The 17,695-nt window shown below is 44.4% G+C and overlaps 2 protein-coding genes across 3 annotated transcripts in view; one reads left to right on the top strand and one right to left on the bottom strand.

Annotated features, from left to right (window-relative positions):
* tiprl (TIP41, TOR signaling pathway regulator-like) overlaps positions 1-17,695 on the top strand; it is a 47,341-nt gene that overhangs the window by 28,479 nt on the left and 1,167 nt on the right. The window contains exon 8 of one of the 2 annotated variants that reach the window (XM_083646292.1): positions 3,211-4,543. The exons of the other annotated variant lie outside the window; for it this stretch is intronic. Coding sequence (XP_083502418.1) covers positions 3,211-3,336 — 126 coding nt within the window. The 3' untranslated portion in view covers positions 3,337-4,543. Of the gene's footprint in view, positions 1-3,210; positions 4,544-17,695 lie in introns of those variants that run through there. 2 annotated transcript variants of the gene reach the window in all.
* The window catches only part of riox2 (ribosomal oxygenase 2), a 56,126-nt gene continuing 43,093 nt past the window's right edge, over positions 4,663-17,695 (bottom strand). The window contains exons 9-11 of the mRNA XM_083646280.1: positions 12,542-12,630; positions 9,012-9,134; positions 4,663-6,341 (exon numbers count right to left, since the gene is read on the bottom strand). Coding sequence (XP_083502406.1) covers positions 6,189-6,341; positions 9,012-9,134; positions 12,542-12,630 — 365 coding nt within the window. The 3' untranslated portion in view covers positions 4,663-6,188. The remainder of the gene's footprint in view (positions 6,342-9,011; positions 9,135-12,541; positions 12,631-17,695) is intronic.

Genomic DNA, 17,695 nt, shown 5'->3' with positions numbered 1-17,695 from the left:
ATACAGCATCAACTTTAATGCTGTACTCTAGCAAACTGTATCTGTTGTACCATTTAGCTGAAAAACACCAACTTTTTCCAAAGAGTGTTCTAGTCGGGAAAGAACGCAAGTTTGGTTGGCATGCAGGTTCGTCTACTGCAGAGAGATCTGTAGCGTTAGTGTCCTCTGGCTCTGCTGCTGCACGTCGTCGTTTCGGCTGCATCATCTTCATCATCGTCTGTCTCTCCATTGTCCACCACCAATACAGGTGCGGGAACGGGTGCACTACAAGCCGCACTTGTTAAGGGGGAGGGCATCTTCTTCCTCCTCAATGCGAGGTTTCTTGCCTTTGTCGAAAAAGCTTAAAAGTGAGCTCTGTTTCATGTCTTCTTGATTTGGCATCAAGGATGAACTGATTAGATTTTGGGGGTCAAAGTTCATGGTCACTGTGACGTCACAAACGCCATTTTCAAGCTCGTTAACGCGATATCTCAGGAATGCCTGAACGGAATTTCTTCACATTTGGCTCAAACGTCCACGTGGACTCAAGGATGAACTGAATAGATTTTGGTGGTCAAAGAAAGGTCAAGGTCACTGTGACCTCACGGACGCCATTTTCAAGCTCATTAACGCGATATCTCAGGAATGCCTTGATGGAATTTCGTCACATTTGGCTCAAACGTCAAAGTCTGGACAGACATGGATGTCGACTGCTCACTTGTTGGGGGAGGCATATATCTGCGGTGCGGTCATTCTAGTTTTTAAATTTGAATTTCAGCATTACGAAGGAATATTTGAATGTCCAAATATTCGAGTACAGCCCTAGTGTGTGTGAGTGAGGAGATCAGCCCAGCAACTCCACCCCCAACCGAGCAGGCTGCAGAGAGAGACTAGATGTAGTTAGCAGGCTGCAGAGACAGACTAGATGTAGTTAGCAGGCTGCAGAGACAGACTAGATGTCGTTAGCAGGCTGCAGAGACAGACTAGATGTCGTTTGCAGGCTGCAGAGACAGACAGACTAGATGTAGTTAGCAGGCTGCAGAGAGAGACAGACTAGATGTAGATAGCAGGCTGCAGAGACAGACTAAATGTAGTTAGCAGGCTGCAGAGACAGACTAGATGTAGATGTAGTTAGCAGGCTGCAGAGACAGACTAGATGTAGTTAGCAGGCTGCAGAGACAGACTAGATGTAGTTAGCAGACTGCAGAGACAGACTAGATGTAGTTAGCAGACTGCAGAGACAGACAGACTAGAGATGTAGTTAGTTAGCAGGCTGCAGAGACAGACTAGATGTAGATGTAGATAGCAGGCTGCAGAGACAGACTAGATGTAGTTAGCAGGTTGCAGAGACCGACTAGATGTAGTTAGCAACGTGCTGGCCCCCGACAGAGCAGGCTGCAGAGACAGACAGACTAGATGTAGTCAGCTCCGCTCCTGACAGAGCAGGCTGCAGAGACAGACTAGATGTAGGTAGCTCCGCTCCTGACAGAGCAGGCTGCAGAGACAGACTAGATGTAGTTAGCTCCGCTCCTGACAGACAGACTAGATGTAGTTAACTCCGCTCCTGACAGAGCAGGCTGCAGAGACAGACTAGATGTAGTTAGCTCCGCTCCTGACAGAGCAGGCTGCAGAGACAGACAGACTAGATGTAGTTGTAATTAGCTCCGCTCCTGACAGAGCAGGCTGCAGAGACAGACAGACTAGATGTAGTTAGCTCCGCTCCTGACAGAGCAGGCTGCAGAGACAGACTAGATGTAGTTAGCAGGCAGCAGAGACAGACCAATGTATATGTAGTTAGCGGCATGCTGGCGACGAGGCCATTCCCTAGCCGTGAGTACGTAATCGTCTGTGTCAGTGAAGGTGTGTTACGTTGGTAGTGATCTGCCCTGCTTTATACAGGGCGTCAATCCCCAAGCTAGGTTTGGTTAGACTAGACAGATCAGCCCCAGAGGGCGGAGCTAGTGGGACATATAGACTAGACTAGAGCATTACTTGCCCGCTTTGCACATTTCTTTCAAGTAATGGTCTCTAGTGGGATGTTTTGATCTTCATCATGTTACAGTGTTTCCCACAGGATTTTGGGTATTTGTGGTGGGGGACCGCAAACCCCCTAGGGGGTGCCCCCGCGAGATTTTTTTTTAAACATTTTAAAGTAAAATGCATGAATTTGGTGTACTTTGAGAAAGCTTAAGAGCTAAATTAAAAGGCTAGATCTATGAAGAACATGTCATCATTACTGTGCTGTGGGTTTACAATGACAAACTAAATTTCTCCCTATCCACCTTATTTTTGGCGGCCATTTTGCCTTACGTTAACGATGGGTTCTATTTCCGGTGTAACCAATTTAGATAACCCCCCAGCCCCCGACAAAAAAAACGTCTGAGGATTTTACCCTTTTACAGTGCTGGGATAACGTAATGCATTGTGGGTAGTCGGCTACTAACTGTGGTGGCTAATGTTAGCGGCTAGCTAGCTATGTTACATGGCAGTAAAACGCCACCAAATTGATTTAACTTTTAACCATTTCGAGTAACACACATTTCGAGTTTCCATACGGACCTCCAGCGTTGGTTAGTTGTTTATAACGTGACTATATTTATAACTTTTATAACGGACTCCAGCTTCCGGTTTATAATTCGGGTCTGCAGCCAGAGTATAACAAAGGAAATGGCAAGCGGCAACAATGAGTCACGTTAAACCGGACCTTGTACCCACAATTCTTTTTTTACAGTGGGGCATTCAAAAATAAGGTGGATAGGTCAGGGATACTCCTTTCGTGAAATGATAGAAGGCGAGGGGCCAGTTAATAAACAAACAATATACATTTTTCTGTAGTGGATTGTAGGTTTTTGGGGTGTCAGCCGGAGTTTAGGCTGACAATGTTGTGTGCACACCGGATAGTTAGTTAAGTTAGTTAGGTTAAGTACATACATAAGTGCCTGGGTAGCGAGCAGATGGCGGTATTTGACAATTTAGCAGCTAAATCATAGATTATTGAAAGATATTCCATATTCCAGACTGAAATGCTATAACAGAAGTATTGGCCAGAATGACATGAACATTTATTGGACACTTATTCAGCGGGTATCTTGCATGTTGCGTTCAGGTGCACTGTAAAAAGTTTTTTTTTTTTTTTTTGTGGCGGTCAAAATCCTTTTGTGGCGGCCCGCCACAAATTCCTTTATGTATGGGAAACACTGTGTTAACACGGTTTCAACTCTTCTCCTTCAGAATGTCCCTGCTGCCCAGTACACTGATCCTAATGAGATGGCCCAGCACTTATCCCTGAAGCTGACAGAATGTGAGAAGCTGGAGCTCCCTCTGATGGACCAGTCAGCTGTAAATGAAGACCCTTAGTGAAGTGCACACAATTAAGGTCCACTTACTGTGTCCCATGGTGAGAAGTCAGAGTAGCCCTCAAGTAATTAGTTTTTCGGTAACACTTTATTTGAAGGGGTGTGCTGTGCATAAGACTGACAACACTATCATAAACATGACACCTGCAATGAACATGAAGCAGGCTTTATAAATGTTTATGACTGTTGTCATTAAGTGTCATTCGGTAAATTATGTCATTGTCATTGCAATCTGGGAACCCAGAGTAATTTTTATTTTAAAAATAGACTCTGGGAGAGCCTTACCGTTTTTCCCAGCTTCCTGTACAGCGCGCCTCTCCTGCCTCCTCACTTCTTTTTTCTTCTTTTCCGCGTCCGTTTCGGCTATTCACTAATCACGTTAACACATAAACACACTGCATAGAAGACGTCAACTCGTCTTATAACAGTGGAAAATTGAGCACTGGGCACTGATGACATCATCAGTGATGTCACAACACTGATGACATCATTGGTGATGTCACAATGCACAATTGCTCAAGTGACATCACTGATTACATCACTTATGACATAAGTGTGTGTTTTCCCAGGATGGCGAGGGCATGTCCCACCATTCCCCGAGGATGGTGAAGGCATTGATGCTCTTAAGGCTATACATGAGGGCAGAATTCAAATTGTCAAAAATTCAGTTTTTGAGATAAAGTTATGAGATTACAACTTTTTTTTTTTTTTTACGTTTCGAGGTTTATTTAGCGAGAATTTGCAGTAGTTGTTTACAGTAAAACATTTTGATGCACTGTGGGGTCAATTTTGGATCAAACAAAAAATCTGTCAAAGTTTGTGGAGGACAGTCTAACGATGCAGATGCTGAAGTTTGGTGTCGTTTGAAGAAAAAATGTGGGAGGCGTAGGGTTTAATTAGTTTTGCAGTCTTTGGACTTCATAATTGGCCATAGGTTGCAGTGTACAAAAGTTTCTGCTCACTTGGGCCCACATTTTGGTGAAAGTTGCAAAGCCGTAGCACGTATGCCTGATTTGTTATGAATTTTCAAAGTTTGAAACTTTAGATGGTCGCTGTAGCGCCACCATCAGGACTATTGGCATCAAATTCGCATCAACAAAGTTTGGCATGGGACTGGACCTTTGTGCAAAGTTTGGTTTATTTTCATGCATGGGAAGTCCAACTTCACCGGGAGAAGAATAATAATATTGGCAAATACAATAAGTGGCCCTGCCGCTTTGCTGGCCTGGCCACTAAAGCCTGCATGTTCATGACAGGTGTCATGTCATGGTTATGACAGTGTCAAGTCAGTCTTATACTGCATTCAAGACAACTCGCAACACAGAACTTGGAATTCAGATTTTCCGACCTCCGGAATAGTTGTTCACGCTTTTTTTTTACTTGAGTTATAAAAATATACACAGCGAGCTAATTCCATTGGTAAAATAACTGTTGAATTCAACATACTGCTGCTCAAGTGACATCACTGATGACATCACAATTGCTCAGGACATCACTGATGACATCACAATCGTGACACACAGCCGCCGCCCGCCCACTTAGCCAATTCTAACTAAGATATAAACACATTGCATAATTACATCTAAAATTAGGTCAACAAACACTTTGATGTCGTCAACTTGGACAAACTGGAGGTCTGAAATGATACCTGAATTTCCGACCTCGACAACCCTTTTTATCAGGTTGGAGCACATTTTTTCCTCTGTTCCGAGTTGGCTTGAACGGGGTATGCACACTCCTTCGAATAGTGTTGCCATTTTTTCTTAAGGTGTCAAAACAAAACATTGCCCATGCCTTTATTGTTGGATATACATTAGTTGCAAGCAACAATTTTTAGGCATCCTCAAGTGACCTCAGATTTTGATAGATGTAAGACATTGTGGGAATGGGGCTGTTGGTGGGTTTTATATTTGAACACTGTATGATGTTCTTTCAAACTGTGCAGCACGGGCAACCCTACTCAAACACCTTTGTCTCACTAATGGTTTGTTAATATTTGAACCGATTGTTTTATTTGTAAAATACATTTTCACTGTCACATTGACTGACCTTTTTACCTGAGGCTTGAACAAGGAATCTTTTCTTTTTCTTTTAATAAAACAATGAAAGCGCTTGTGTAAATACATCTACTTTGCTGTTAGTTGTCCCCAGCATAAAATCGAAGAGACTATGCATGATTGTCCTCGGTCTGTCCATCCAAGGGGTGCAGGCCTACATCATTTGTGGGGGGGACTTATTGTGCTGGGCCTCAAAAACAGCCAACTTAATTTCTGTACAACAGTGTGAAAAGGGGGCTTTACCAAAGAATGAAGCCCAATTACAGGAAACAAAAATGGCAGACATGAATTGCAGGGTTACAGAAAAATGAAATAAATATGACAGGTAAAAACAAATTGTGATGTGCTCATTTTCTGTAATATTGACCCACAGATCTATTGAGTTTGGTTGTCAGCTCTCTAATGACAATGTAACCCTAAAATATAACCCCCCCTTTAGATTATAACCACACCTTTCCACCAGTGATGACTTGTACTCTTTTTTTTTTAACTGCAGAATTATGTTTATTTGTGAGACACAAATCTTTCTAGCGATGTCATTGACTTTCTAGAACAAATTAAACATGTCAAAATAACAATGTTGTGCTGGATCTTCAGTAAGGTGTAAGGCCAGCTTCACTGAAGAGGAGATTCCATCAGGGATGCAAATGCTTCTTCATCCCAAAATAGGACACTTAAGTGAATGTTTTCTGAGTGGTTTATGTCTGCCCTGGTTTCGGTCACCTTCTACACTATCCATGAGTTTGCATCCCTTTTCCATGTATGGTGTGAACGTGTGTTTTGACGTTATAGTGTGCTAGCACACTTCCAGCAAGCTCTCAGTCCAGAGGGCCAGGACCAAGTTGAGTTTGTCTGCATGCGACAGCAGCTGCAGCTGGGACACAGCCAGTTGATCTGCCTGCTGGAGCTGCCGGAGGGCCTGGAGGTGGGACAGGGGGAAACGCAGACCCTAGGGTGGGGGGACAAAATGATTTGACAACAGTGTGTAGTTAGTTCATGAACACAGCTACACAGCAAGTAGTAGTAAACAGTGGCCAGGGCCGGCACGTCCATATAGGCAACCTGGCAATTGCCTAGAGCGGCACATTGGTAAGATGGCTAAATGTGGGCCAACTATTCAAAAACTCTATTTTTGAATGGTTGCTGCACATTTGGCAGCAGTGGTAGTAGTCCATTGTTGAGGAATGTGTCGGTCGCACTCCACATGCAGCACGCTGCAAGCATCCCGTCCCTAGCTCTCACGAAATGAGTGTGCGAAGCGCGCAATATTTCTAGTTTGTATAATGTTGGAGGGATCTGCAAAATCAATACATTTTTATTTAAAGTGCAAAATAACCCAAAACACTTTACAATGAAAAGAAAGCATAGGACAAAGTTTAAAAATTTATGTTAAAAGGATGTTTACAAACAAAACAAACACAATTGAGAGCCACATTAAAAACATGTTAAAAGGGGTGTTCGAATACAAATAATAAAAATAAAAAAACAAATAAAATAGCCACAAAAAACATCCAAAATAAAATCGTGTTTTAAAATGTGACAAACCCAACCGTAGTTCTAGGGAAGGCCATAGTGCAGTGAAAAAAGGTGAGTTTTCAGTCTTGATTAAAAAATATCAACTGACCTTGATTCCCTAACATACAGTGGAAGTTTGTTCCACAGATAGGGGGCATGGTAGGCAAAAGCTCTGGAACCAACCGTATTCTTGTTGGGAATGGCTAGAAGACCAGCATGGAGAGAGCGAAGGGGGCGTGCCGGTAGAGTGTAAAAAGCTCTGATAAATACGGTGGTGCAAAGCCATGCAAGGCCTTATATGTTAAAAGAAGAACCTTAAAATCAGCTCTAGCATGCACTGGTAACCAGTGAAGCGAGGCCAGAATGGGAGTGATATGATTAAATGTTCTAGTCTTAGTCAATATTCTAGCTGCAGCATTCTGTACCAGCTGAAGACTTCTCATAGCACAACTAGGGAGGCCAGAGAGAAGGACATTACAATAATCATACTAATGCATGGATTAAATAGGGCGATAAAATAGGGTGGATTTTGGCAACGTTACGAAGATGAAAAAATTATGTCTTGGTAATAACTGCAATATGAGACTGGAACGATGAATTAGAATAAAAAATCACTCTGAGGTTTTTGACAGTAGGACTTTCAGGGACAATACAGCCATCAATATTTACACACAAATTTGGGAACAATTTCTCATGTTTAGTAGATCTAATAACTAATAGCTCTGTTTTAGAAGCATTTAACAACAACAAATTTGAACCCATCCAGTTTTTTTTTATATCTAACAGACATGCCTCTAAATTTAGGAGTTGGGAGAGATCATTCGGCTTTACAGGTACATAGAGCTGGGTACCGTCAGCATAGCAGTGGAAATTGACACCATATTTGCAGATAATCTCACCAAGGGAAAGCATATAGATAAAAAAGAGAATAGGGCCAAACACAGACAAGGCATTGTTGTAACTAACACGTTGGGTTCTATTTGAGAGATAGGAGTGAAACCATGAAAGCACCGTCCCCTTGATACCAATGTGCTTCTCCAGGCGGTTTAAAAGTATGCTGTGGTCCACGGTGTCAAATGCCGCACTTAAGTCAAGGAGCAGCAGCAAGGATGACATGTCAGAATCAGCAGTGATTAATAGATCATTGACTACTCTGGCCAAGGCAGTTTCCGTAGAGTTACGAGACCGAAAGCCAGATTGAAATGTCTCAAAAAGGTTATTATTGGATAGGTAGGCTATGAGTTGATCAGCGACAACCTTTTCAAGTAATTTTGAAATGAAAGGAAGGTTGGAAATAGGTCTATAGTTGTCCAGAATTTGCGGGTCACTTTTTAAGCAAAGGTTTAACAACGGCAGTTTTAAAAGCTAGTGGGACAGAGCCCACAGAAAGTGATGTATTCACAATGTTAAGAATAGGACTTTTTAAAACACGAAGCAGTTCCTTGAAAAGGTTAGATGGTATAGGGTCTAACATACAGCTTGTAGGTTTCAAAGCAGTTACCAGGCTGGTAAAGGCCTCAGGGGAAACCATTTTAAACTGTGATAGAGTGCAGGTGGTGCCAATCGCAGCGCCTGAAACATTCGAAATGTTACACAATGAGCCAGCGATTTTATTTCTTGATTGAATTGAATCAATCTTATTTGTAAAGAAATTCAGGAAATCATCAGCATTGAAAGAAGAGCTGTTAGCAGGGGCATTCTGTGTAAGTTTAGCAACAGTGTCAAATAGAAAACATGGATTGTTTTTATTTACGTTGACCAGTTGGGAGAAATATGATGTCCTAGCAGCTGAGAGTGCATTTTTATACTTCTTAAAACCTTCAGTCCATGCACGGGTGTAAAAAATGCCCGCATATTGCGTCATGCATATTTTGATAGCCTATTGTTGACAATTTGAGCACACTAGCGGTGCAGTATTTGCATTATGTGTATGGAATATTGGTCTGTGTGTGTTGGTGCCTGTTATGGCATGTTGCAATTAGGGGTAGCATAATTGTTATTCGCCTAGAGTGGCAGAAGTGCACGCTGACAGTAGACGTAAAGCTGTATATGTTCAGCCAAGAAAGCAGGAATCAGTTGTGGCTCTTTCACCAGCTAAGCTTACCTGACACATGTCCCCATCCTCCTCTTCATCATCATCATCATCACCACTTTCACCCATCATGTGGCTCTGCCTTTGGTTCTTCAAAGAATGTAAGACAAAGACGACCAACTCTGTGGCCTCATCCTAGAAACACACACACAGTAAGAAGACATCAAATAACGCCAAATTAGAATTGAGTAGACATCTGCTGTAGATGTTTTGCAATGTAAATGAATGATTGCTCAGTCTGGGCCAGACAGCTGAGCATGCAAATGAACTGAATACAGTGTCTTGATTTTGGCAGCAGGACATTTATAGGACATTAAATTAAACTCTCAAGACTAATAGGCCTCCGCCCTCTGTTTCAATTCCTGTCACAACCCCTGTTCTGTTACCTGTCCTTGTCTCTGTAGAAATCCCAAATCATATCTCTGTTCACATCTCCACTTTCTCTTCTGCCAGACCTGCTGCCTCTACTTATATCCCTTTCCCCTTCATTTCCAACTGCAATAACCCCCTTCAAATCAGTAAGCAAATGAATAAAAACAGTCTTCTAATCATCAAACCTCTCCCAACTATCACACCCCCTCCACCTTGTACTAATCTCACCATTTTGGGTGGACTCTGGAATTGCCAGTCAGCAGTAAATAAAACACATAACTTCATCCCATGCTCTCACTCAATCACTCCATTTTCTTGCCCTTACTGAAACCTGGATCATACCTGAAAACACTGCTACTCCCGCTGCACTCTCTACTGCCCACTCATTTTCACATACCCCCCCGAGCCTCAGGCCGGGGGGGCTGCACAGGACTACTCATCTCTCCCACCTGGACCTACACAGTCACTCCTCTCACTCACCTCTCCATATCTTCATTTGAGTCTCATGCAGTTATATCATTTCCTATCAAATTCTTCATTGTTGTCATTTACCGCCCACCTGCTCCACTTGGTGTTTTCTTGGATGAAATGGACACCCTCCTCTCACTCTTCCCACTCTGCATCACCCCCCACTCTGCATCACCCCCCACTCTGCATCACCCCCCGCTCTGCATCACCCCCCGCTCTGCATCACCCCCCACTCTGCATCACCCCCCGCTCTGCATCACCCCCCGCTCTGCATCACCCCCCACTCTGCATCACCCCCCACTCTGCACCACCCCCCACTCTGCATCACCCCCCCACTCTGCATCACCCCCCACTCTGCATCACCCCCCACTCTGCATCACCCCCCACTCTGCATCACCCCCCACTCTGCATCACCCCCCACTCTGCATCACCCCCCCACTCTGCATCACCCCCCACTCTGCATCACCCCCCACTCTGCATCACCCCCCACTCTGCATCACCCCCCACTCTGCATCACCCCCCCACTCTGCATCACCCCCCACTCTGCATCACCCCCCACTCTGCATCACCCCCCACTCTGCATCACCCCCCACTCTGCATCACCCCCCACTCTGCATCACCCCCCACTCGTAAAGCTGGCAATTTACTTGATTTGGTTTTCACCCGTTCCTGCTGCACATCTAATCTTGCGGTCACTCCCCTCTGATCACCATTTTATTTCCTTTTCCCTCCCTATCAGCCTCCCCATCACCCACTCACACTATATCTACCAGACGCAACCTTAGGACACCTACATCCCTTTCCTCTGCTGCCCTCTCCCAACTTCCCTCTGCTGAGTTTTCCCTCCTCTCCACGGAGGAAGCTTCCACCATTCTCATATCCTCTCTTTCCTCTGCACTTGATTCCCCTTGATATAACATGCCTTTGACTCTTGCTAGCAGAGCTCTGTGTGCTTATTATAATAAGAATTAATTTTATTTATAAAGCGCTTTTCAATGCTGCTGACACAGTATGAGTACATAGAAAACAAGATCACAACAGGCAACAGATACAAGTAACAGTTAAGACATGGATCAGGGATGTGTGGAAACAGAGGGGAGGGAGGGAGAGTGTGGGAGGAACAGGGGCGAGACAGACAGAAGAGAGGGAACTGGAAAAGGGGAGGAGGCAAGGTGGGAAGAGGTGGTTAAGGGTAGGGGAGGTTGTAAGCTTGGGAGAACAGGTAGGTTTTGAGTCGGGATTTAAAAGTGGGGAGTGAAGGTGAGTCTCTGATAGGCTGGGGGAGGGAATTCCAGAGTCGGGGTGCAGCTCTCGAGAATGCTCAGAGACAAAGCTTTTCAGTTTGGATGGTGGAACGGTGAGGGGAACAGTAGATGAGGATCGGAGGTAACGGTTAGGGTGATGGGGGAGAAGGAGGTCAGTCAGATAAGGGGGGGCCAGGCTATGGAGGGCTTTGAAGGTGAGGAGTTAGCAGTAGTTTGAAGTTAATGCGTTCTTTGATGGGGTGAACAGGAGTGATGTGATCGCGGGACCGGGTGTTTGTGAGCTGGCGTGCGGCTGAATTCGGAACCATCTGGAGTCTAATGAGGGAGCGGGAGGTGATGCCGGTGAGGAGGGAGTTGCAGTAGTCCAGACGGGAGGAGATGAAGGCATGGATGAGGGATTCAGCAGCAGGGGGGGAGAGACAGTGTCTGATTTTAGCAATATTGCGGAGGTGAAACTATGAAGTCTTGATGATGGAGCTGACATGGGGATCAAATGAGAGGGTGAGGTTCAGGATGAAACCAAGGTTGCGAGCCGGGGGGGGGGGGGGGGGGGGGGGGGTGATGGTTGTGTCGTCAATGGTGAGTGAGATGGGTCCGGTTTTGCTGAGTGTAGATTTGGTGCCGATAAGAAGAAGTTCGGTTTTGTCACTGTTGAGTTTGAGGAAGTTATGGGTCAGCCAGGTTTTTATTGCGGAGATGCAGGTTTCGATGTGGCTGAGGGGTGAGTTCTGGATGGATTTTGTGCGGCTGTCGATCTGGGTGTCGTCGGCGTAACAGTGGAAGTCCAGGTTGAATTTGCGGATTATATGACTGAGGGGGAGTATGTAACAGATGAAGGGCAGAGGGCCGAGGGCTGAGCCTTGGGGGACCCCCTGCGTGACAGAGGAGAGGGTGGAGGTGTGACCGGAGAGGGAGATGAACTGTCTGTCAGTGAGGTAGGAGGTTGGCCAGTCTGTGTTGGAGGTTATGCATTTATTCCGCGTTCCATTTGCACTGGGAACTACTAGGAATTTCCCACTTCAACAGGTCAGGAACGAACGCCCCTGTGACATCACCTAAACTGGGATTTCCTACTTCGAAAGTTTGGGGAACCTCACCAACCCTGACCTCGAAATCCAACATGGCAGCTCCGTGCTTCAACAGTAGTGAAAGTTGTAGTAAATACTGTTTAATAGCATTCCGTCTTAATTGTGTCTCATTGAATCAGTCACACAGTACCATCTAACTTCTATCTGTGGATATGTTGCTACAGTGTTTGTATATGCGCAAAATACCGCGTTGTATTGTTATCCACTGTTATTGATAACAATGGCTAGAGCTAACCCTGGCTGGTTTTCCGACTGTTTTAATGTAATGCGGTCAACTCGGGTGTGACGTCACTCAACAGGGATATTCCTAGTTCCCAGTGCAAATGGAACACGACATTACGCAACGTACCGTTCTTTCCTGGCTAGGCCCCACTGTTACCAGGATGTGGTCTTTAAATCTCAAAGACACTGAATCCTCCAATGTAGGAATCCTCCCAGCTATGGCACACACATACAGTAACGTACACAAGTACAAGTCAGATTATTATATCAATGTGAACATAACAGACACATACTGACAGGGTTCCCACACATTCCCCTGGATACAATTTAAAAACTTTTCCATGACATTTCAAGAATATATATATATAATCATGAAACACGGGACGTGATGTTATACTGTCCGTTGTGCCAATGGATGGTACACACATGATGTTTGCCTTGATGTTGAGAGTGGCATGTGAGCTGTATCTCAGACATGGGAAGGATGTACATTTCGATTTCGGGACACATCATCAGTAGTGTACCTTTGAATCATGGGGTGTTTTTCGGCCTTTCAACACTAGACACCCCACACTCCCAAGGTGGCCAGCTACAGGGTGATCAAGCCTGAGCTTGTGTCCCATGCCCAATCATGAGAATTGCCTGGTTGTTTAAATGGCGCAGCCCACGGGACTATGCAAGGCAGGGGCGTCTTCTTCCCTGAGCCAAGCCTAGAGCTGACCGCATACCTTGTTCACCCTCCTCCTGGAGGGTTCTGACCTATATATATATATATATATATATATTTATATTTATTTAACCAGACAAATCAATTACGAACAAATTCTTATTTACAATGACGGCCTGGCAAGAGACAAAGCCTCTTGAAAGGAGGGAGGGGGGCTGAAAAAAGAAATCAGGTTAAATGTTTAAAAGGGCAACAGTACACAAACCAGGGGTTCCCAACCTTTTTTGGCTTGTGACTAGGGATGTTCGATATTGGCTTTTTTTACCGATATCCGATATCCGATAATGTCCAACTCTTAATTTCCGATACCGATATCAACCGATATCAACTGATACCGATATAAGCGGGCTTTTTTTCCACCAAAATTTCACGTAACAAGTTACATAATGTAGCTTAATGTAGCTGAAGAGTTTAATATATAATATGCATGTTGTGTTAAAGTTGTAAGTGTTAGAGAAGCGAGCTTGTGACCAGAAGGTCGTCGGTTCAATCCCCGGGACCGGCAGGATAAATCTGGGTGGGGAAAGTGAAAAGGCAGCGCTTGCCCCTCCCTCATTACCACCACTGAGGTGCCCTTGAGCAAGGCCCTTAACCCCAACCGCTCCAGTGGAGCTGCTCAGTGGCCAACAGATCAGACTGTGGTTGTACTGGTCAGCTTCCAGGTATGAATGTGTGTGTGAATGTGAACAGGGCACTCCTGAAAAAGAGAGTATTGCTCTCAGTGAGACTCCCCCTGTATTAAAAAAAAAAAAAAAAATCGGTATGAAAACCGATACCGATATTTTCCGATATCGATTTTTTAATGCTAATATCGGCCGATAATATCAGTAGGCCGATAATATCGGACATCCCTACTTGTGACCCTAATTTGACGTCTCAAAAATCTGGGGACTGGGGAATTCAAATTCCGGTACACCATCAATAATATCATCAGTGACAAGTGATGTCACATGTATGCTTCTTTTCCCCCACAGAATTCTGACTTTAATCTGAGAATTCTGACTTTAATCTCAAAATTCTGACTTTATTCTCAGAATTCTGACTTTATTCTCAGAATCCTGATTTAAAGTTATAATCTCAAAGATGTTCATCTAAAAAATAAATAAGAGTCACTCACAATGTTGATTAAGGCTATGGTCCATGGATGGAAGCCTTTGCAGTATATAGTGACATTAATGTCACATAATGCAACACTGTTTGGATGTCACCTGCAATTACCACTCATCGCAATAGGTGTCACCCAAGAGAAAGCTGAAATCCTAGAGATTATCACTTAAACTCGGAACTAAAAAACTAAAGGGTTAGGGTTACCATAATCATCTTCGGTAGTATTAAATTGTGTGTGGTGTAAAACAAATAAAAACAAAATATTTCAGGCGACCCTATTTGAATTCCATGTGACCCCACATAAGGTCGCGACCCTAAGTTTGTGAACCACTGACATAAACCATCTAAACACTTCAACATAAACAGATAAAAGTAGTGGTACACATACAGCATTTCCGACATACTGTAGCTAAATGACAGCAGCATGCAAACATTTACAAACAAACCCAACTAGTAGCACAGCAATAGTATTTTAGTATAGCCTACTAAATTGGAACGATACGTTGGCCAGCTGGCAGGAAAGTATCGCCGGACTAGACGAGACTTGGTGACCGAGATCACGAATGAGCTAATTTGATCCCTGGGAGACACCAGGAAACAGCCCCGGGGGGGAATATGAGTCTGGTGGTTGTTGAGGGATGAGATTATGACGATATGTGGCCAAAACGGGAATAAAACTGGCTATTTAGATGCAGGAAAGACAGGCTCCCACTTGGCCCCCTCGGAGCTCCATTTTACGACTGGCTTGGACGCTATTGATCTCAAAACAACGCTAGGACGGCCAGAAACACCGCGGAGATCCCTGGGTGAGTCGTCAGATCATAATTAATGTGAGGAGAGGGGTCCAGGTAAAAAAAAACGAAATTCTCCTTTAAATGATGAGGGTAGCTGGAAGTAGGGTTGGCACGATGGACGATGGCATCGACCATCGTGATTGGCCGACCCCCCATCGACCTCTGAGCCTTCTACATCGGATCATCGTGATTAATTATCTGTTCGAAATAAATTTGTGCCGTTTTAATAATAAAAAATACCAAGTCCACTCACCGTGACGCGTGGGGGACGCGCCGGCGACATTAAACGAGCGCGCCCAGTTCAGACTCAGAGAAGCCTCCCCTCCCCCTCCTCCGCTCTAGTGCTTCTCTGCACTGGGTGCGCTTGTTCGCCGGGGCGTCCCCTGCGCATGAGAAGTCAGTTATTTTGTTGTGAAAACTTTTAAGACAAAGAAGAAACTTCACGTTCTTTCCTGTTTTCAACCCAAAGTGAGTACAAGTCTTCAACTGTGAATTTAACTCGCCTGTTTCCAAAGTGAAAGTTGAAGTCGCTCACAGCAGCAGCCTCAACGCGAGACCCATCAGTCTGAATGACTGATCAGTCTCGCGTTGAGGCTACAGCAGCAGCTGTGTTTCTCTCTCAACTCTCCTCTCCTCTCGTCAAATCGCTCTCATTAGGTTCAAAAGCCCATGCGAATCTAACGTTATATCAGCCAGTAATTCAGTCAGTTTACTGCCAGCTAGTTAAATTCAACACACACACGTTGTTGGTGAGGACCTGTAACGGTAACGTTTTGTTATTTGCGCCGTTCAAATTGCTGGTAGTGAGAGCCACTGCTTCATTCAGTCGCCTGGCTCTGTGCTGTTAGCACAGAGGCTAATAGTAGCCTATCGAAGCTCGCTGGTCTCCGTGAAGAGCTCAGCTGTCCAGTTGTTAATGAACGCATTGCAATGAATGGCATTACCGCACCGCAGCGACTTAATAAATTATTAATTATTCCCCCCACCCCCGCCAATGACGATGCCATCGTGGATCACGATGGTTCACTGTGGAATAATCACAATGGATAATTTACTGACATCGCACAACCCTAGCTGGGAGGATAGTTTGTTTTCAAGCTCTCTTACAGTTTCCCAGAATTGTTTAGGGTCGGAGCTGCAGAGAGATAATTTTTCAGTAAAGTAGCTTGCTTTGGCCTGCAGGGCTTTATTTCTGATCTGTCTAAAGGCCAGGCAGTCTGCAGGGGTTTTAGTTTGCTGTGCTTTGCGCCAGGCAGTGTTTTTTGCTGTAAAAGTACTGTGAGATCATGGTTAAACCAGGGCTAGAGCGATTTTTTGTTCTGATTTTCTTCACCGGCGCATGCCTGTTCACGATGGAACCAAAACAAATCGCAGAACAAATTCCAAGCGTCATTTACAGAAGGGACCAGGCTGATTCTAAACCATTTAACATGTGAGAAGAGCTTGATTATTGAAGTTTTTCTAAATGCGTTTCAGACTGATCGAAACAGGCTGTTTAAGAGAGCTATTACTTACGGATACAAGCAATGAAACAGTGGTCACTGATGTCATTACAGAAAACACCAGACTGATACCTGTGAGGGGAATTTGTAAGAATAACTTAGATCAAAGTGGACCTACTCGGATTTCTGGGGTCATATCTGGTGGGGACGTAAATTATTTGTTGGAGGTTTAGGGCATCCAACTGCTCTAGCACTTTGTCAGGTGGATCGACCCACATTAAACAAGTGCTGGTGCAGTGTTGGCAGGGCACTGCAGAGCATGCTGGGGTTCAGTGCAGAGCATGCTGGGGTTCCCCGACAGGGAGAGCATTGCCGGCTCACCCCCACTACGGAGATCGGACCCATAGTTCCAGAATGGCAACGTGAGAAAAAGCGCAAGACGGAGGATCATTGTCAGTACAGTTCAAAACGATTGGTTGGAAGAATAGAGTTCGCCACAGTTCACAGAGAGAGTCACAATTTGTAGAGTGATCAGATTTGTATCAGTGTGTGTGTGCAGAAAATCAGAGTTCAGTTTCTCAGAGTTCAGGAGTCCAGTGAGTGAAAAGTAGATGGTGTGTGTGTGTGTGTGTGTGTGTGTGTGTGTGTGTGTGTGTGTGTGTGTGTGTGTGTGTGTGTGTGTGCGTGCGTGCATGTGTGCGTGCGTGCGTGCGTGCATGGAGGGGGCAGGGGGAGAGAGAGGAACAGCAGCTAGCAGGCCGCATGTTTTTTGTTTACGGTATTTGTTTATTTAAACGGATCCCCATTAGCTGACGCCCTAACGTCAGCTAGTCTTCCTGGGGTCCAAGACATTAAAATACATTTAATACAATAATAAAACGTTATCAGTGTATTACAAAGAACTAATAAAATTTTGGAGAAAAAAAAATCATTTTTACAAAACTCTAGTATTGCATTAAAAAAAGCAACAATAAGAATACAACAGATTAAAATAGCACTATCAAGCTGTTATGTAAGAGAATGTGTTATTGTATATTTTGAGTGTTAAGTATATGAAGTCAAAGTTTCCTTTTAAAACAGGCTTTTTCTCTGGTGTTGCGAATCTCATTTGGAAGACTATTCCAAAGTACAATAGACCTATAAAATGCAGTTGTCTTCATGGAATTGGACTGTGGTCGAGGTAAGCTTATCTGTCCATCACTCGCCCCCCG

Source organism: Poromitra crassiceps (genome assembly GCF_964638095.1).
Source record: "Poromitra crassiceps genome assembly, chromosome: 1".
NCBI classification, from domain to species: domain Eukaryota; kingdom Metazoa; phylum Chordata; class Actinopteri; order Beryciformes; family Melamphaidae; genus Poromitra; species Poromitra crassiceps.
Note: the sequence above shows the minus strand (reverse complement) of the source record. Positions and strands in the feature narration are given on the sequence as shown.